The sequence below is a fragment of the Melanotaenia boesemani genome, chromosome 15 (assembly GCF_017639745.1).
Source record: "Melanotaenia boesemani isolate fMelBoe1 chromosome 15, fMelBoe1.pri, whole genome shotgun sequence".
Taxonomy (NCBI): Eukaryota; Metazoa; Chordata; class Actinopteri; order Atheriniformes; family Melanotaeniidae; genus Melanotaenia; species Melanotaenia boesemani.
This window is the reverse complement of record NC_055696.1, coordinates 6,934,268-6,955,045: the sequence shown is the minus strand read 5'-3', so window position 1 is coordinate 6,955,045 and position 20,778 is coordinate 6,934,268. Positions and strand designations below refer to the sequence as shown.

At 41.3% G+C, this 20,778-nt stretch overlaps 2 protein-coding genes across 3 annotated transcripts in view; one reads left to right on the top strand and one right to left on the bottom strand.

The window, feature by feature from the left end:
• The first annotated feature begins 531 nt into the window (after window positions 1–531).
• arhgap35b (Rho GTPase activating protein 35b) lies at window positions 532–13,987 on the top strand. Its single transcript, XM_042007943.1, has 7 exons — window positions 532–1,197; window positions 2,808–6,719; window positions 7,043–7,184; window positions 10,384–10,461; window positions 10,653–10,784; window positions 11,016–11,121; window positions 11,222–13,987. The coding sequence occupies exons 2-7, from the start codon at window positions 3,000–3,002 to the stop codon at window positions 11,631–11,633; spliced, it is 4,590 nt and encodes a 1,529-aa protein (XP_041863877.1). The 5' UTR covers window positions 532–1,197; window positions 2,808–2,999; the 3' UTR covers window positions 11,634–13,987.
• A 1,714-nt stretch (window positions 13,988–15,701) lies between these two features.
• The window catches only part of LOC121654074 (Down syndrome cell adhesion molecule-like protein 1 homolog), a 54,911-nt gene continuing 49,834 nt past the window's right edge, over window positions 15,702–20,778 (bottom strand). For both annotated transcript variants that reach the window (XM_042007939.1, XM_042007940.1), the window contains exons 27-33: window positions 20,507–20,662; window positions 20,352–20,382; window positions 20,124–20,242; window positions 19,869–20,021; window positions 19,541–19,741; window positions 18,921–19,232; window positions 15,702–18,713 (exon numbers count right to left, since the gene is read on the bottom strand). In XM_042007939.1, coding sequence (XP_041863873.1) covers window positions 18,280–18,713; window positions 18,921–19,232; window positions 19,541–19,741; window positions 19,869–20,021; window positions 20,124–20,242; window positions 20,352–20,382; window positions 20,507–20,662 — 1,406 coding nt within the window. In that variant the 3' untranslated portion in view covers window positions 15,702–18,279. The remainder of the gene's footprint in view (window positions 18,714–18,920; window positions 19,233–19,540; window positions 19,742–19,868; window positions 20,022–20,123; window positions 20,243–20,351; window positions 20,383–20,506; window positions 20,663–20,778) is intronic.

The following is a 20,778-nucleotide window of genomic DNA, read 5'->3' as shown; positions in this document are numbered from 1 at the left end:
GTATAGTTTATTTTGTGAGTGGCATCACATAGCTAGGCTACTTGGCACCACAGAACAACTATCTGGAAAAGAGCACTTCAAATAGTTTATCACTTAGGCTACTAATTTGTTAGATTTGATATTTACTGTTGATATGTTTGTGTCAAACAGACATGTAATGGAGGACCATGGGGCCCATCAAGGCTGGCCCCTGGTGCAGGTTCTCACTCCAGAATTGCATTGTCAGTACCCTCTGCCTTTGTCTTGTAATGACTTTGTTACTTAAGCTAGTAGGAGCTATGATACTACAATAAAGCTAGGGTATAAAAAGCTAGCTGCCACAAGTTTTTATTGTAGGCTATGTGACAGAAAAATATTTTGTTCCTATGGTCACTCCCATGCAACATGTTTGGCGAAATGATGGCGTAACATTTGAAATATGGATTGAATGCTGAGGGATTGGCTACTTTTGAGTGATGAGCTCCTGAAACGCAGCATTGTATTGGTGAATTAAGCAACAGAGAGCCGACCTGCTGCAGTTGTGTGAGGGCGCCGCTGGGTGAGTCCCTCTCTCCGCTGCCTCCGTCTCCACAGCTCCCTTTTCCCAAAGAAAAGAAGAGGAGATCTAGGTCCGGGGAGGAGGGTCGCCGCCATTATCGGAAAGCTGACATAAATCCCACTTTCACACACGCAATCTGCTCAGAAATTGACCAGGACATGAACGATTTCTGTTGCAGTGGGAGCGTATTTGAAACGAAACAAGGCGGCGATTGCAACAAACTCACTGTTGTCTCGTGTGCGCGACCGGCCCAGCGTTATTATGTGGGCACAACAATGGACAGAATAATTATTGAAAAAGCAACGTGGTGAACCGAGAGGAAGACGACTAAGCAAAATTTTACACGCCCGAATTTCACTGAAGGAAAAGCCCGTTCACGAACAAAACTGGATTCTTCCATTGTTCGGGGACATTTATTTCTTCCTTCTTAGTGTTTAATTGCAACAAAAACAGTGTTGCAGAACACGAGAATCCAGGCATGGGTGATGGAGATTTAATTCAGACAACTCCATCGCATGAATCGCTGTGATATCTGTTATCTGAATAGTTCCGACCCGTAGTAAATTCTGCGGCTTTTGCTTATGCACATCAGGCGGCGGCGAGGGCTGCGGCAAGCGCTGGCCTGACAGATGCAAGAGGAGAAAGGGAGAAATGCGATGGTATGTATCTGACATGCTCTCTTTTCTTTATTGGCTATTTCCTCGTGAAACTGTCGAGTGCTACGCCCTAGGTAACTGAGGAAATAGGTTCCCTTTAATCACCGCCTGGTTAGAGAGGCAGGTTATTCCAGATCCCGGCGCTGCAATTTCATTATGTAGACAGCAGGCCTGGCGTGGTCAGCCCCTCTCTGTGCACCCTGAAGCTCATGTTAAACGTTAATCCTTTTGCAGAACGTATAACATTTCCTGAAATGTTCTCTAGTAAGCAGGTTATACAAAGGAAGTAAGTGAAGATGCGCTGTAGTAGACGGTTTGGATAGTGGGGGATAGGGTAGTTTTGGTTGTATTTATGTGCAAAAGAACTTGCCTGTTCATTCGGGTATCAGGCCTAGCTCAGCTGAGCGGTGTGGACTGCCCATGGTTGCTTTTGACCCTGCCGGAGTTGTTTGCCTCTAATGACAGGGCAGTGCACGCGACATGTTCATAATTTCATTCTAACTAGATATTTAATCATTTTTAGTAGGGGTGATTGATCCCAGGTTGCCTCTCCTGTTAATTATTTTTAAATTTATGAGCTGATTGTTATAACAGAATTGCATCAGAGCTATATTAAAGGAAGCAATTATCGATGCTATTAAACGAATGAGATTCATTCATTCACGTTCAGCTGCCTTTGGCTTTGATTGTACATGCTGTTTATTTTCTGTTAATAATTTCTTTATTTTTGTTTTTTTTCCCCTTATATGTTAAGATGTACCTGAGAGATTGAGGTTTGACCTTATCTAAAAAAGTATTCCCTTCCACTTAAGAAGGAGGGGCGTTTTTGTTTTAATCACAAATCAGTCATTTAAATGCTTGTCATTTCATCAGCTGATGAGCTGATGCTATTTAAAAGAGGGCCACTCCCTAAATATTTATCCTAAGGTTTATATTTTGCCTTTTTTATATTGCAGGATTCTCAACATCATTGGAGTTGTGTTCAAAGTCTGGTCAGCAATGTGGATAATGATTGTACAGTTATATCTAGATGGTAAAATGTCAGCACCTGGTCCAGCTTATTTTAATATGTCACCATATTATTGGGGAAAATGTTAATTATGATTAAACTATATTATTAGACAAAGTAACCATCAGAATAATTCCACAAATAAAACAATAACAGTTGGACATCTATTCTCTAAACCAAAGGCTAATTAAAAACAAATGAAGCCTGGATCTATGTCAGAAGTCTGTCACTTTCTACTTTGAACAAAGACCCACTTCTCTTAAAATATTCTTGCAAATTGGTGTAGTTAATAAGTGCTGCAGCTGAGTGTGTACTAAATTTTTTATTTATGCAAAAATCTGTGATCCTCCTGACGTATCTATATTTTTTGGGCTATTACATTATAAAAATAATTCTATTTGGCATTGTTGTTCTTGGCACTCTGATCCCTTTATGCTTTTCTGCTGACTAAATATGGTGCCAAAAAATGAGCATTTCACAACAACTTTGTGCTGCACAGTAATAATTTTAATGCAGGAAAATTGACATAAATTACGATTAATGCTTGTTTTTTTTATGGTCCAGTTTGTTTGATTTTCATTTTGTTTTTTGTTTGTTTCGACAGGATCTGATTCTCACAAGGAATGAATGAAAGAACCCACCGCTCATATCACTTCGCTGTTATTTATTATAACTGAAGGCTGGCAGAAGAAAGATCAATCTGATCTCCTTTGTGGATCAACAACTTTATGGACAAACATCTAAGTGAACTCCTTTATACAGTGCCTGTTTATGGCAGGATGAGTGTCAGAAGGTTATGATGGCAAAAAAGCAAGATGCACGATCACCCATTTACAACCTTATTGTGGTGGGTTTGTCAGGAACAGAGAAGGAGAAGGGGCAGTGTGGGGTTGGCAAGTCCTGCTTGTGTAACAGGTTTGTGCGACCTAGTGCTGATGATTTCTACCTGGATCACACGTCAGTGTTAAGTACCAGTGACTTTGGGGGTCGAGTGGTTAATAATGATCACTTTCTGTTTTGGGGGGAGGTGTCTCGGGTCCTGGAGGAAGGGCCTGAGTGCAGAATGCATGTTGTGGAGCAAACTGAATTCATTGATGACCAGACATTTCAGCCACACCGTAGCACTGCTATGCAGCCCTATATCAAACGAGCAGCCGCAACAAAGCTGGCCTCAGCAGAGAAGCTCATGTATTTCTGTACAGATCAGCTGGGTCTGGAGCAAGACTTCGAGCAAAAACAAATGCCAGAGGGCAAGCTGCAGGTCGATGGCTTCCTGCTTTGTGTCGATGTGAGCCGGGGCATGAACCGTAACTTTGATGACCAGCTGAAATTTATCACAAACCTATATGGTCAGCTTAGCAAGACTAAGAAGCCCATTGTGCTGGTCCTCACCAAATGTGATGAAGGAGTTGAACGCTACATCAAAGATGCACATACATTTGCTATCACAAAGAAGAGTCTACCGGTTGTTGAGACATCAGCGCGCTCAAATATAAATGTGGACCTTGCCTTCCTCACTTTGGTTCAGCTAATTGATAAAAGCAGGGGCAAACCCAAGATCATACCCTATTTTGAAGCCCTGAAGCTCCAGAGTCAGCAGATAGCATCTGCCAAGGATCGCTATGAATGGCTAATCAACCGTATAGTAAAAAATCACAATGAAATCTGGTTAAACGCTAGTCGACGCATGAACAACTCACCCGAGTACAAAGAGTACGTCTTCTTGGAGGGAACAGCTAAATGCAAGAAGCTTTTCCAACAGCATGTCTACCGTCTGAAGCAGGAACATATTGAGAGGCGCCGCAAAGCATACCTAAGCACTCTTCCTTTAGCACTTAGTTCTTTGGTGCCAGATCTGGATGAGATAGATCAGCTGAGCTGGTCAGGAGTGCAGAAAGTGTTGGAGTCCAAGCAACACTTTGCTCACTGGTTTGTTGTTCTGGAAGATTCACCTTGGGAGGACACATCTCACATTGATAACATGGAAGATGAGCGGATCCCCTCAGATCTGCTGGAGACAGCTGAAGCAGAGGAAATATTTAACGCTCATCTGGAGCATCTGCGAAATGAGTGCAGACGGGCAGAGATGAGACAAGAGTTCAAGCAAAAGTTAGCCTTCTCTCCCTTTGTCACACCCGGGAAGCCTTGGGAGGAGGCCCGCAGCTTCATTATGAATGAAGAGTTCTACCAGTGGCTGGAGGAGCCAGAATACTTGGAATTGTACAACCGTCATCAGAAAGAGATAATTGACCGTGCTAAAGAAGACTTCCAAGAGCTTTTGCTTGAGTACTCTGAACTTTTTTATGAGCTTGAAGTGGATGCTAAGCCAAGCAAGGAGAAGATGGGAGCAATCCAGGAAGTTCTTGGGGAGGAGCAGAGGTTCAAGGCGCTACAGAAGCTCCCTGCAGAAAGAGATGCTCTTGTATTAAAGCATATCCACTTTGTCTATCACCCCACCAAGGAAACCTGCCCTAGCAGCCCTCACTGCGGAGACTCTAAGATTGAGCAAATTCTAGCTTCACGTTTCCCCACATGCTACCCCTTTTTTGATGTGAAAGCACATTTTGGGGACACCAAGGCAGACAGAATTAACCTAGTCATACTAGGTAAGGATGGACTGGCGAGAGAATTTGCCAATGAGATTAGGGCTCTCTGCACAAACGATGACTGGTATGTGTTAGATGGAAAGATGTATGAATTGACACTGCGGCCTATTGAGGGAAATGTACGTCTTCCTGTAAATTCTTTCCACACCCCCACTTTCACCCCTCATGGATGTCTGTGTCTGTATAATTCAAAAGAGTCCCTGTCCTATGTGGTGGAAAGCCTAGAGCGACTTAGGGAATCAACTTTAGGTCGTAGGGATAGCCAGCTGGCACAACTGCCTACATCTCTTCTTCTAGTTACTAAAAGAGGTGTTGGGTCGTATGTTGATATTGGTGGAGACACTGCCTTAAACCTAATAACACAGGGACAGCAGGTTGCAAGGAGACTACAGTGTACCTTTTTAGACCCAGCCTCCCCTGGTGTGGGGTATGGCCATAATGTCAATGAGACTCAAATTAACCAGGTACTGAGAGGCCTTCTGGATATTAGGAGGAGCACATCTTTTAGTAGCAGCTCCCCACCTCTCCTTCCTGAGCCTCCAGGTCTCAGAGACTTTCCTCAGCAGCCGGTCCAAGAAGCAGACCTTCGTATTGTCATGTGCTTAATGTGTGGAGATCCCTATGACATTGAGCAGCTCCTTTCCCCTTTCTTAATGCATCAACATTGCAGGCCTATGTCTAATAGCGGCACCTCTGTGTTGCTGGAGCAGACAGTTAGCGGGCACAAACTGGCTATAGAGCTGTCTCTACTCTCATATCATGCTTCCTTTACTCTGAGGAAGAGCAGGTTAGTGCATGGCTACATTGCTGTGTACTCAGTCTCCCGAAAAGCTTCCCTGGAGACCCTGTGTGCATTCTTGTGTGAGGTTCAGGACATCATCCCAGTTCAGCTGTTGGCAGTAGGAGATAGCCAGGCAGAGCTCACTGACAGTGACTATGCCTGTGAACAGCTGATTCAGGGGGAGGAGCTAGCACATGAGATTGAGGCTCGTTTCAATAGCGTGGTTTGTGGATCTGGAGGAGTGGTGGGAGGCCTGCACAGGATAGAAATGTTCCATTCATTTCTGATGGAGGTGGTAGAGAAACGCAACATTGTGGAGGCCACGCACATGTATGATAATGTTGCTGAAGCATGCACCTATGAAAATGTGTACTCCCCACGCTGCAGTTCTCCCAGTCCAGTCACCATGTTCATGGATTCAGAGGATGATGTAGAGCCTTCTCCTCCCTATTATGATGGTACACTTTCCTCACATAGTGGAGGCTTCAATCTGCCTGACTTGGACTCTAGTGACATCTCTGTCATCTCTGATATTAGGGACTTTGAGAACAAACTCAATAACAAAATACCCCCTCAAGTGAGAGTTAAACCAGGTGTCACTTTTGATTTCCGGAAGGTCAACCGTAACCCTTACATCGATACGCTGGGTCATCGTCGCTCCCTGCCCTCTGCCGTTACCTGGGTCCCTGGTGGAGATGTGGGCTACGATCCTTCGGACTATGCCGAACCTATTGATGCTGTTTCAAAGCCCCGCCCTAGCAACGAAGAAATCATTTACTCGGTTCCACATGACAGCACACAAGGTAAAATCATCACCATACGCAACTCTAACAGGATGCACTCCAATGGAAACGGCTCTGACAGCGAAGCAGACAGCAGCTCTCTGGAGCGGAGGAGGAAGTTCTCGGCCGTTGGGGTAAAGCCTCGTCTGTATCGTGACCGCTCCAAGCGGCTTGGAAAGTTCAGCAGCTTCCGCACAAGCTTCATAGGCAGTGATGACGAAATGGGAGCGCTTCCAAAGTCCAAAGAAGACGACTTTGGGACCTTAAAAGGAGATTGTCTTGTTAATGAGGAAAGTGAGGACCCAAAGAAGAGGAACATTCTGAAGAGCCTCAGACGAACAGCCAAGGTGTGTATTATTAGTTTGGTCATTATATCATGATGATATTATTTAGTCTTCCTTGTATTCTTTTTTTTTTTTCCCTAATCTTGCTCTCATGAATAATTTCACTGTAGCTGCTTACAGAATGAGCTATTCTTTATAGATCTAGCACAGATATTTAGAGGTCATCTTTCCATGAGGATGCTTAAACTGAACATCCCATTGTGAGAGGATCTATACAAAACTATGGAAATGAGCAGCCACTATGGAGTGCAGCTATGGTAGTCAACTTGGTATCAATGAATTATCTGTTTGAAACAGTCAGAGCCCTTGTCTTACTCTTCCTGCAGAAAACAAGACCAAAGCCCCGTCCCGCCATTCCCAAGCCCATAGAGAGCAGTTACTTTGGAGTCCCCCTAGTGAATGTGGTATCCCCGGACAGACCCATCCCACTCTTTATCGAGAAGTGTGTCCGATTCATTGAGACAACAGGTGAGCTTTTTTTTTTTGGTTATTTGTAAAATGTAAAATCATGAACAACACATAAAGTACGGTTATAGTCACTTCCAAATCTAAAAGATTTACTGCATATTAAATAAAGAATGTGACTCTATGCTGAGCAGTCTAATGTGTAATATGGCCAGGAAGCTCAAAACTGCTCATTTTACAGGTGTAACAGTTGTTTTTTTTAAGGGATTTTGTAGCTGGCGGTATACGTTTTTTTTTGTTTGTTTGTTTTTTTTAAGAATGACTTTTTGTTCTCATCAGTAGTTGGTTAAAATTTTTCACAGCTGGCCAGACTCTTCAATTTAATATGCCTATTTAATTTGCCGCTCATCATTGCCTTATGTATTTGCATACAATTTTTTTCAGATCTTTTCAGATGGGAAAAAGATCAACCATAGCTGACTCATTCATTAAACTACTTCAGAGAGTCAAATTGACTCAGTGGTGATGCTAGTAGCTGAAAGTCTGATCTTCACAAGCATCAGCCATGTTGAATAGCTGTTCACATTGCTTGACATGCAATAGATGCACATAACAGTGCCTGAGAACCAACATAACACACTTTTTTCCCTCATTTGTGCTACAGCAGCAGCCATGTATGATGATAGTTAAGCAGATGTTCAAGATCAATTTGGGAAAAGTTTCAAATAATGAGTTTAATTTGGATAAAAGTAATCCCAGTTATAACCAAAAGCTACAACTTCAGATCTCTATGAATGTTTTCAGTTTTCGTGCTGAGCTGTTATCTGGTCATGACAGATTTCTTTATATGATTATCCGCTCCAGGCACAAAACACTCGCAAAGTTCAACAAACATTTGAAGAAGTAGCAGTTTTCAATAACAGGAAGTTCTGTAACAAAGTAGGTTTACAGTTCCTATCAGAACTTCCATACCTGCAAGAGCAACCAAAGGGTTACCCAGTTGAGGAGGTCTGTAAAGAAATGGGAGCTAAAACCACGTGTCAGGTAGTGCATGATTTGAGTTGCTAGATAATGGGTAGTTTTAATAAAAATAGGGATTTTTTAAATGTGACTCGTGCAGAATTTAATCAAGTCTTAATAAAAATACAGAGCTGGAAACTGCCATATTTGAACTGAGACCAAAAATCACTCAGACTTTGTCCTAAATAGGCCCACCACAATCAGCACATGAACAACCAACCACTGCTGCGACTGGCAATGATGCCATCTCACAACATCATACCAGTCAAGGTAGAACATTCACAATAGTGAAGATCACAATATAGATGATACTGATCAGAGACCATATTCCTCATAGTAAGTTTTTACATTCTACTTGTATTCTAGGTATTGTCCTCCTATAAAATGAAGTATTTCTTAATCAGGCTCAAAGCAGTTATATTTAACCTTGTCCTCATGTAAAGCCAAGCCATGCAATGAGTTGAGTGAGAAATGATGTCCTACACTGCAAATCCGAGAAGAATTTTTCTAAAACCATTACTCCACCATTATTTCTGCCCCCTGTCTTATTAATTTTTGTTATGGTGCAGGATTGCATAGAAAAATGTGTTTTATTTTAACCAGTTAGTCTCACATAAGGAGTCTGAATTTACTTTAATGTTTTAAGTCAGGTAGGCCTGTCGCGATAAGCAATAAGTCAATTAATTGAACGATAAGAAAATAAGAGCACGATAAGTTTGCCGGCCGCGATAATTTTTTTTCGTCCCCCCTTTACCATAGACTGTGTATGACAATAGGTTTCACTATGGAGTATTTCGACTAAACGCTCTGGTTTCTTGCGGAGTGATCTCTCTAGTGTCACACTTGACTGCAGCATGTTGCAGCACGAGCCGGTAAGCCGCATTTGTTTTGCACGGCTGCCAACACGCAATGGCCGTGAGACTTGCGTATTTAAGTGGCTTCTCACGCTCTCGCGCTAAACCTCCGATTCTCATGCTGAAATATGTAAATAATAGATGCAAGCATCTCCTCTTTTATTGTTTCGCTGCTTCCCACATGTAAGCAGAACACACACATTCTAGCTTACGACGTCAGTACAAAGCCCCCACTTCCTGGTCTACCGTAATAACCCCTGTAATCCGCAGGCACATTACGCAAATAGAATCAGCCTATATACTACCGTATATGACAAAATACACATTAAGAGCAATGCCGGCTAATCGAGAGGTTTGGGAGGATTCCCAGTGGGCCGCATAACTTTTGGGCCGGTGTCCCGGCGTATGTGAATGTGGTATCCCAGCTAACTGCTGGGTTGTAGTTACTTATAAGGCCAACAGAGGGCAGAATGACTTTGTTTCACAAGCAGTAGATTTTGAAGAGCAGAAGAAGAACACGGGTTTTTGTTCGATGTAAAGTGCTGAAGTTTGGTTCGTCATTAAAACCGGCATGCTTGTCTACTTGTCTGGAGTTTATTTGAAGATGCAACAGTGAAAAAGGCGCTTTTATTTATTTAGTTTATTGACCTTTGAAAATGTGTACTTGCATTATTACGGCATATGTCACTATATTAGTTGAGAATGGTCTCAAAATGACACATTAGCGCTCTGCGCAATATTATCGTTTATCGCGATAATTTCTGAGAAAATTTATCGTACAGCTAAATTTGTTATCGTGACAGGCCTAAAGTCAGGCATGCGATTTGAACAGAGCCTGCAACTTCCTGTTTGCTGTGGTGGGCATTTACAAATGCGCGTTTTACTGAGCACTTTCTTTTTCTGCTCTGATTGGTGCTGCATGTGCACACTATTTGCAGATATGCAATTATTTTCTGCTGCTGTGTGTTGTGTGTAAATTGCACCCTTCACAACAGCTCAGTATACTGTAGGGTTTTAGGGGAATATGCAGTTGTACATTGGAAATACACAGAGACCTTTAACTTGAAGTTTCAAGGCATCGTTAAAGACACTGATATGATGAATTCCGGAGTCTGGCAAGCTGATGGCCCTATAGGATGGACAGCCATTGTGAACTTTTCCAGAACATCCAGATGACACAGCCTGTCCCTTTTTCCCACAATGTAAAGTAAATGTAAAAAAAAATAAAATAAATAAAAATTGGTGTAGTTCTCCATAAACTGGCAGCATCTGTATTGTCATTTCTGTTTGCAAAGGAACTAATGAAGTGTTTGTGCTTTCCTTGTTCCCACTGTGATACTCCACCCACATATTCCCCCCTGTTCTCTGCTGCGCTCTTCCTCCTATAGGCCTGAACACAGAGGGTTTGTACCGCGTTAGCGGCAACAAGTCAGAGATGGAGAGCATGCAAAAGCAGTTTGAACAGGGTGAGTTGCTCATCATAACTGCGTGAACCAGCTGTTTGACATGTAATTATATGACTGCCTAGTCTAAACATAAACAGAGAAATATCAAAAGAAAGTGACAAGCAGCTAATTGTTCAATCATAATGACAGTTGCCACTGATGGGCTCATTTTCTCTTGTGATGCCTTTAACTCTGTCATTCTTCTTTTGTAGATCACGGATTAGACCTTGTGGAGAAAGACTTCTCCATAAACACTGTGGCTGGAGGTCTCAAAAGCTTCTTCTCTGAGCTGCCTGATCCCCTGGTGCCTTGTGCTCTGCAGGTGGAACTATTGGACGCTTTCAGTAAGCAAACACTGCTGGGCTGGGAGGGTCTTTACTAGAACATAAAAGATTTATTTCCTTGGGCGGCAGGAGGGTAGGGACAGTTTTGACTGATCTGCTTTTCTCCTGTTTTAAGTGTTTTAATCTTGAGAAGAACAATTTTCCTGATGGCGCAGAGACAAGTTTAGCTTCAAATTACTGTGGGTGATTATGAGATTTGTGAGGTAATTGCAGAAAATTCTGTGTGTGCAGAAATCATTGACAGAGAACAGAGGCTGTATACCATGAAGGATGTCCTGAGGAAGTTCCCCAGGGAGAATTATGATGTCTTCAAATATGTAGTGAGCCACTTACACAAGTAAGTCCCTAGACACCATCTAAATCTCAGATTGTCTCTTTTTTCCTCACCTTTTATGATAAGAATGTCTAAATTGGTGTGGTTTTGTGTGTTTTCCTAGGGTGAGCCAGCTGAGCAGGGTGAACTTGATGACCAGTGAAAACCTGTCCATCTGTTTCTGGCCCACCCTCATGAGGCCGGACTTCACCACTATGGATGCCCTGACTGCCACACGCACCTACCAGACAATCATTGAGACCTTCATCCACCAGTGTGCATTCTTCTTCTACAACCAGCCCCTTATCGACTCCCCCACTGGTCTAGGAGGCCTCCCTGCCTCACCTACCACCACCCTTGGCGGGAGCTCTGCCTACTCTTGTTACCGCTCTTCTCCTCCCCACACCACAGCACACTTCAGCCCTCTACAGCAGTCTCCGCCCACCACCCCCCAGTCACCCCTGCAGTCTCTGCTCCCTCCCCTCCACCAGCACCCCCACTCCCACCATTCCACTGCTGAACAAGAGACACTGTGAGAGACGATGAAACCATGTGTGCCCATGATGATTCTGGACCTTATCACCGACATTTAAAACATGCACACACACACACACACACACACACACACACACACACACAGACACAAGAAATAAGAAAATATAGAAGATAAAAAAAAAAAGCAGACAAAAAAAACAAAAACAAACTTGCACAACACATTTTGATCATGGACAACCTAGATGAGAAGACAGGGGGTGGAGTGTGTCTGAGAAACTACCCCAAACTGATGTTTGTGCTCATCATGGTGGGCTTGAGTGATCGGTGAAGCTTCGTCTGATCACCTGGAATTGGATGTTGGATCAGAAATGGAGGACAGGGGTCACTGTCACAGCAAGCTTCTCGTCTTTCCACAGCCACCACTTATCCTACACTACCAAGAAATAGAAACGTCTACAACAAGCTGGAAGAGACGATTTGTGGCCACCATGTTTTTATTATATGTAAAACAATTTTTTTTTCCTTTCGGTTAAAAGTACTGCCACTGGATTTATGGGCCGGTCTTCTGTAGGTCCTTTGGGCAGCAGTTTGCTCCGCAGTAGCAGAGGTTCCTCTGTGTCTTCCTTTTGGGTTTCTCTCAACGGCTCTATTTCAGGGGTCGTCAGCATTTAGAAGGGAAGGGAAGGGGCAGGGGCCACCACATCCAGGCATGCACTTTAATTATCACTGTTGGGTTTTTTTTTCTGTCATAAGGGTTTTTTTCTTTTCTTTTTAAACATACTGATTTCTTGTGTGTTTTTAATTTTACAGCTCAAAAACAGCCATACCCATTGCCTCAACAGAGCTCTGGCAGATTAAATTTTGTTTACATCCAACTTGTTTTTGTATCCACAAACTTATCTGAAGCACTTTTTTGATGGTGTAGTGGTAAATAAAGTGAAGAAATGCCACATTGATTAAATGTCAATATTATTTGTTTTAGTGCTTGAATGTGGCATCAATGCTGGCGTGTTTAAGAAAATCCTTTTTGTAAAAAAAAAACGAAAAAAAAGTAGTCTTTTAATTTGATCCAGACGTCCCATTTTTAGGTCAATGGGAAATCTGAATCCGCTTCTGTTCCTCATTCATCCAGCCATGTGAAAAATAGTTTTGTTTGTCTTCTTTCTAGCTGTTTGTTGATCAGAGTGGATGTTTAGGGACTTTTGTTTTAATTAGGCCATTGTATTATCGGAGAAGACTTTGCCTGCCATCAGTGAAGGAGAAATGTTGCTATGTTGAATGTGTAACCTAGTCATACCATAATGAATTTACATTACCATCTGGTGTCCATGGAAACCAAATGCTTGAAACATGATAGGTTGCTGGGTGTGTTGCTGTGGTTGTCCATCAAACCAAGCTTTTTGTATTCATGTAATATAAAGAACCTTTAACTCACAAGTTTTAATATTCTCAATGTGCTGTTACTGCTCATCCTGCTATACAATACATCAACCAATAGTAGTAAAATATTTGTGAATTGGGGAAATATTCAGGAAGAACCACTGGCTGTTTACCTACTGTATTTGATTAATCTTATGTGGGCATATTCTCCCTTTTCATTGATAACAAGCAGCACATTTTTAGCTAATAAAAGGACCATAACTTTAACCATTGAACTTACAGAAGGAAGCACCATCTTTTTAATGGGGTTAATGGACAACCATGCTTATGAACTCTGGAGGACTGGGACTCTTGTCATGGTTCTTGGTTGCAACAGTGATTCAGATTGGTCAAAATCATTGATTGTATTAGTATTTGGGATCATCCGTTACTGGTACTATTTGGAATTGTTAGTAAGTCAGTCATGTTGCATTAAAATGAAGAAGGTGCTCCGAGCTAAAGGCTGTAATGATAGGAGCAGGATACAGGACAAACCAAGCAACAGTCCACCTTAACACAATTCCTGGGAGTGTATGTTACTGCATCACTTGACTTCTGACAAAACCTTGGGAAATCTGCCCATTCAGCAAGCATCAAGTGTGTGCATACTATATAATGGTTGTTTATTTGTATGTTGGGGAACACCACCCTTTAGTCAATGGTAGAAAACATTTCTAGTATGTATTTCAATAATTGAAAGTCCATTTTTACAATTTTTGTGAATGGTTCAAGGCCATTTAACTTTAGTGCATGATTAAAAAAAAACACATTGAGGGAGAAGGATGACAACCTCCTCCTGTTTTAAAACATTAAATTAGTACGAGAACAAAACCAATATTAAAGTGAAACATGGAAGTTTGAAATGTACTGTGCACCAGGAGCAAACCATGGAATTTGTCTGACTGAGAATCGTGTTTGAAGATGAAGGCCTTATGTGAACTGTACAATAGTTAATAAATTAAATCTTGTAAAACTGTCTGGTTTTCTTGTGATGTTTTTTTCATTCATCATTTTTTAAATCTGGGGGCTAACAAACACCATTCACTGACGTTTGACGTGACATTGAAAATTCATTGTTAAAAGTGCATTGCTGATTAGAATTTGTGAGGCTATGCACTAGCAGATTAATATTGTCACAACAATGGAGACCAGAGAATTAAAAGTACTGTGCATCCTGTTTTATTTATAAATGTATTATGTGAAAATAGGATGGCTGAAATACTCTTCTGCAACCTGCTGCCATCTGACATTAATGGCTGCTTTTTTTAAATAGTAGAATGTGGTTTTCTATAATTACTGTTTTCTTTATTTGACTCAGCTTGGTAACCAAGCAGCAAGGTTGAACGGTTTGTGCAGCATTCTGTACATATAACAAATGAGCTAATAGCACTTTGCATGAAGCAACCCTAAAAATAAAAAGCTACCTCTGGACATCGGTCATTACATGCAGAAATACCTGTACTGCATTAACAAGGAGCTATAGTATTTAGGCAGTGGTGTATGTGACTCTGTGAAACATCAATAATTCACAGCATATCCGTCATGAGCGACTGCTCTCTTTTAGGAGAGGACTTTCGTCACAGTATCTGTTAACCTCTGTGGAGGGGTCAAACATTATAAAGTAATTTCGCCATCTAGTGGCTGCATAGATGTACAGTTGGAGCTTCCAGTGACAGGAAGCATGCAAGTGTTTCACATAAACACAACCAGCTATGTTTTTATCTAAAAGAAAGGCTTGGGTAAAAGTAACGATCACTCAACTTCATTTTACTCAGGAAGTTTTTATTTATTTACCTTAAGGAGCCTGTTTGTATTAATCGTGTATAAATCCAGGGACCCAGATGATTTTACGGCTCCATATTTCAGAGAAACATTAAAAGGAACGATTGTTGCATTTTGGGAAATGGGGTAACCAATGTTTTGCTGTCAAAAAGTCTGGATCTGCTGCCCTCAATGACCATAATTTCTTTTTAAAATCTGTCTCGAAGCACCAAAACCTTTTGAAGTACATTGCCAAATGAAATTCTGCTCTTGGATTTTTATTGTGTTGTCAATAAGATTTTGCCAGTTTTTTTGTTAGAATAATGTTATGAGATTTTCATGCTGTATTTAAATAATCAACTTGAATATTATCGGCTTTGATAATTTAATATAAAAATCAAATAGTTTTTCAATCATACTTTTAAAAAGGTTGCACATGGGTGTGGTGGTCAGCACCATTACCTCATAACAAGAAGCTCCCTGGTTTGAACCTCTGCTGGGGTCTTTCTTTGTGGAGTTTGCATGGTCTCCCTGCATGTGTGGGTTTTCTGGATAACATACTTGTTAGGTTAATTGGTGTTTCTAAATTCTCTAGGAGTACGTGTGAGCGGTTTCTTGTCTCCCTGTGACAGACTGGTAAAGTATTCGGGGTGTACCCTGATCCTAGTAGCAGGTGGCCAAGACTCCAGTCACCTGCAACACTGTATTGGAATAAGTTGGTATACAGACAATGGATGGATGGGTATTTTCTAATACTATACTTAGATTTAGGCATGTTTTGAGCTGATGGCAACCCGTCACAGATTAGTTAAATAATACTTCTTTAAATGCTTTAAGGGATTTTTATTTCTGTAGAAATATAAATCATAATATAAAGAATATTACTTGATATCAGAACAAACCTGTTGGAAATGACAGAAACCATGGCGTATGAAAGATAGCTTTATTGCACAAGGTGTTAGAATGATCTTTTTAGTTTTTGCTTTCTTTTCATAGAAAATGTACCTTTGAACACAAGCAATTGCTGTAACAAGCAACTCAAACAAATGTTTGGGATACCCTCAACATTTTTTTTTTTTTTTTTTTAAGTTTTTGATTTTCATACATTTTTTTTCCATCAATTTTTCCCTTTTAGCAAGCATGCAATGACTTTTCTGAGGATGAACAAAATACAAAATAATGATAATAAAAAATAGGACAAATGACAACATCAAAAGACTTTTAAAAAAAGAATAAAAATTCAACAAATTAGTATAAAAAACATAAGGGGAAAGAAAAAAAAATGCAATTTGCCCAGAAGTAAAACATCTTATTTTTGATGCTATTTCAATTTTGAAACTGGGGCGTTCAACCCTGATGTGTCCCCTGATTTACTCTGACGAAAATAGCTCTTCATACAAAATTGTGTTTTATGTACAAGACTTAATCTATAAACAACACTGACAAAGGTAGAGATGATGGATCTATAATGGTTAGAGTGGTGACTTTTTCATTTAATTTATCTCAAGGGGGGGTTGGGGGGGGTGACGGGAGCCAGAGTGATTCCGGTTTACAGACTGACTCCAGTCCAGTATATACACAATACAATAGTAGTTTGTGAGACCAAAAAGAGCTACAAGTCCCTGATTTCACTTGGCTGAACTAGTTTACGGCGCAGGCTTCGTACTGTTTGACCGCTGGAACCAAGATTTTTGACGAAACCCCAAACATGTTAAAGTGAATGTGACAAATCAAATTCAACAGAGGAACAGATTTGGCCTTCGCTTAAATGAACAAACGAGCAAACAAAGCAAATAAACAAATAAATATAAACCACAAAACACTATTGTGGGGACGCTTGAGAAAGGCATCCCAATAGGTTGTTGTGTAAATGTACAATATAGCGCAAAATAGAGGGGTTATGAAGATAAAGAGAGTGGGACATTTACAGTACTTCAGACAGAACAACAACAAAGATATCAATTCAGTGAACATTATATCATTTTTCAAAACAGAACTCCCTGACATATACCATCTCTTGACATTAAATTATTTAATTTCATTCACATCATGACTGTCATTCCTTCACATAGTTGTTGCTTTTCCTTTAAAGAGCAAAGACTGGCTGAGTGGCACAGCTGACTTAAAATACATCATCAGTCTCTGCCATCCAGTCACAAACAGAGGTCTTCGTAGAATAACTGAAGTCTGTAACCACTTGCAGCAAATCTTCTCCTCCCAGGATAAAACATGATTTGGGGATCCTCTGAGAAACTAAACCAGCTTCTGAATGTTATTGTATTTACCAACTTGGGCTCCAGACAAGCTATATAAAAAGTTACAGAGCCCGCATCCTCATGAGTGGAATCAAGCAACATCACAGACATTCTGAAAGGCCTTGTGTCATGATTGTTTCCACCGAATACACATAACCAAGAAGGCATTGCAATATTGTGTTTTGCTTGCCTTTCTTTTCCCATCTCAACACAGGGAGAAAAGGAAAAGGGCTCCTCCCTTCTTACACAGGAGCCAGGCCCTCTTCTGTTAGCTGGCCTACATACAGTAACATGCAGAATATCCTGTATATATACTAAACATCTTCTTTCTTCAGTCCAACTTTTTCTAAATTTATCTTTTGTTAAATTTAATGATCGAGCGATTGTCTCATTCTTAAAATTTGACGTTAACATTAAATTGTTGTATATACTACCACACTATTGTAGTACATACAATTTATACTTTGTCATAATTTCACTTAAATGTCAATAATATACCTACATAGAAATATATATGTAAATTCTTTATAATACCAAATATTCTCTATTTGTAATGTGAGCTGTTTTTCTTGGGGTTGTAATGGTTTGATTGAAGAGTTAGACACCGTTCACCTTTGCAGAGATGTGTGGAGAATATTGATGTGATAGAAATTTTATTGATTGTTGAAGTGAACCTGAATCATTGTTGTAGAATCACCATGAATAGAGAATCTGCCAATAGAAATTTGGGACTTAAAGAGACACATAGAGGGGAAGATTTACAGTAAGAAGAGGGAACTCAAGTGGAAGTCTTGCAAACTGACAATAATAAACCATGGAGGACAGTATATGTGTGTGTTTATGAGAGACAAGATGGCCACACAGCTTCATACTGGCTATTGTAGTCTTCATCATGAGCTTTTAGCTCTCAGTTAGAATCAGTATTTCCAAATGACCACAGGAATCACTCCCTGTTTTTTGCTGTTTTTCTCCTACAAGAAGTGAGTGGAGCTGAGCACCAGCCGGCTGGAACTGTTAGTTGGAGTTAGTAGTTCTTTTATAGTGTCCCACATGAACATGAAAAGTAGGGTCAGCTGTGTCTCTGTCTGGGAGAACACCTTTCCCAAGGAAAACTAGACAGGAAGCTGGGCAGTTCACCATTAGCTTGTTTTAAAGAAAAATGGCTGTATGCTTATTCTGGCCCAGACAGATGAGTACCAGAGTGGGGCTGGTTGAGGTGGGACAGCAGTGCAAGTCTGTGCAGGAAAATGGACTACACCAGTGTGTATGACTTGGAGTATGCCCCCACACTTTGTTTCTGCAGTCTCCCCAGTGCAGAGGAGCTGCTCTCGAGCAGCGAGTCTCTGGAGCCCCCCACCTTGTTACTACTAGTAGGGTTGCTGCTCGTACTGGAAGTGGAAGCTGTCGCTGCATTGTTGGAGCTGGGCATAGTGAGAGTCCTTTGGGGTAAGGTGGCGGTGCCTGAACTTGCACCCAAGCTGCCTAGTCCAGAATGGCCCAGTGTCAGGGCCTGCTGCTTGGCAGGGTCTAGAGTCTTGTGACGGCCCTGGGTGTGATACGCCCGCTGCGTGAGGCTGCGGATTGAGGCTTCCCGTGGCGGCACTGCTGGGCAAGGGTCATGCAGCTCCCCTTGCTTGCGGAAGAACGGGTCTGTCTTCATGTAGAGGGGGAGATTGCAGAATTCACCTATGAATGGAAACAGAATAATCCTTAAAACTGAAAAGTCAATTAGCATTATTATAACTGCTTAGACACACACACACACACACACACACACACACACACACACACATAAATGTTCTAATAATGTGAACAAAGAGGGCAAATTCAAAAATTGATCAAATTCTAGGAGGAGTTCCTGCAGGAACAACAGCTCATCTCTTTCATACTTACTTTTGTTAGCGCGGTGGGGAATGGGCACAGCCACGTTTTTACCGCGGTCGTAGTCCTGCGGTTTGGGTGGTGAGGCAGTGAAGCGGCAGATGCCCGGTTCGGAGGGTGTACTGAGGGAGGTCATGCTGTCCGCAGGGTCGTTAGTTCCTGTGGTCATTTGGTCAGATGAGCTGTCGGAGATGAAACATTCTGTGATGGTGAACTTGGCATGCTGCAGGTGTTCCTCCAGCTTGGCATGCTCATAGGCTCGAGCCAGCTCCTCATAGGTGGACGAGGCGCTCTCTGTAGACACCATACTGTTCCGGCCCTTATCTAAAAAAAAAAAAAAAAAAAAAAAAAAACTGATAAGATTGTAGTGACAAGTTCTTTAGCTGTTTTCTGAATGTAAAAGATTCATACTTATTTTTTTCCTGATTATATATTTTTAATTATGTCTTTATTTATGGTGAAATCTTTCTTTCTTGGAGAAGTCTTCATATTAGACATTCTTCATGTTACATTTAAGTGCATTTCTTTACCATCTTTTAGTCATTTGATAATGCATCTCATGTTGGGTGATGTTTTCATACTTAATAAAATTCAAATTTGAGGAGAATCTCTACTGGTTAGAATCAACCCACCTGTGTCCTGGGACAAACTAGCACTGTAACTGTCACTCTCTGTGGCAGTGATGCCATGCGAGCCCATCGTCCGCCAGTCTGAGGTCAGAGTTCTTGCAGAGGCTGTTGACTGGCTCTGGCTGGGTCGGCTCAATGTCCACTGGCTGGAGTATCTGTTCCTGGAGCTGTGAGCTGATTTAATACTCTTCCTGGACACAGGATCTGAAAAAGGTTGCAGAAATCAAACATGAGCTTGGTATGACTGAGGTGCTCAATTAATGTAAAAACAACCAGGAAGCCTATATAGAGATGTGCACAAATGAAAGCCTAAAATAGAAAATAAACTCACTTGTGCCAGGACGGATGTCTGACATGTCAATTAGAGGCCCTGAATTCTGAATGAGGGCCTGATGATGCAAAGACACTCCTGTGCAGAAGTTTTGTGGATTCACTGACTGGCTGAACTCTGTGTCTGTCACCGGCACCGCTGCCTTGTCCTCTCCTGTTGCAGACACATGCAAGGAAATGCATCATTGAGATATACATTCTAGAGCTGATCAACTAAAGGCTGACAGTTGTGTTTTGTTGATGTGCATTGACATGCCTATCTGTTTGATGCCTTCTTTGTCCTCAATAAGTAGCTGAACGCGTGGAATGTCAATATGAAGCCTCGGTCCTTGAGGAGGGCCCTTCACAGGTGTGTCTATGCTGCGGTTGTTCTTGCTAAACACACACAAACACAGAAAGATTTGAGACAACATAAATCAGATGTCCCCTGTGCTGCATTTCAGAAATGAATTAAGCCAGTAGTCATGTAGAGGCAGTCTCTTACCTGATAAGCATCTCAGCCAGACTCTTAGCATCTAAAAGAAGTCATACTCTTAATTAGATTATAGTTGCTTTGAGGATTATCTTTGCAACATGTCACTTTCTGTTAGAATAATCCATCAAACAAAAGATGATCAATTTCTTTATACACGCTCTCACCTCTGAGCCGTTTGAGCCTCTTCTCTTTACGTTTCTTGCGAATAATGAAGAGCAAAGCAACCCCCAGAGTAACCAGGATAACAGGAGAGCCAATGGAAAACAGCTTTTTCACATCATCTCCCTCTCCACGGGCTGATTTAATGGGTGGGATTGTGCCTAATAAGATGTGTAAAAAAATAAAAAAATAAAATAAAAACAAGCATAAATAAAATTAGATAAAACTCCGAAAGATCATTCATGAAGGGAGAAGAAGAAGAAGAAGAAGAAGAGAA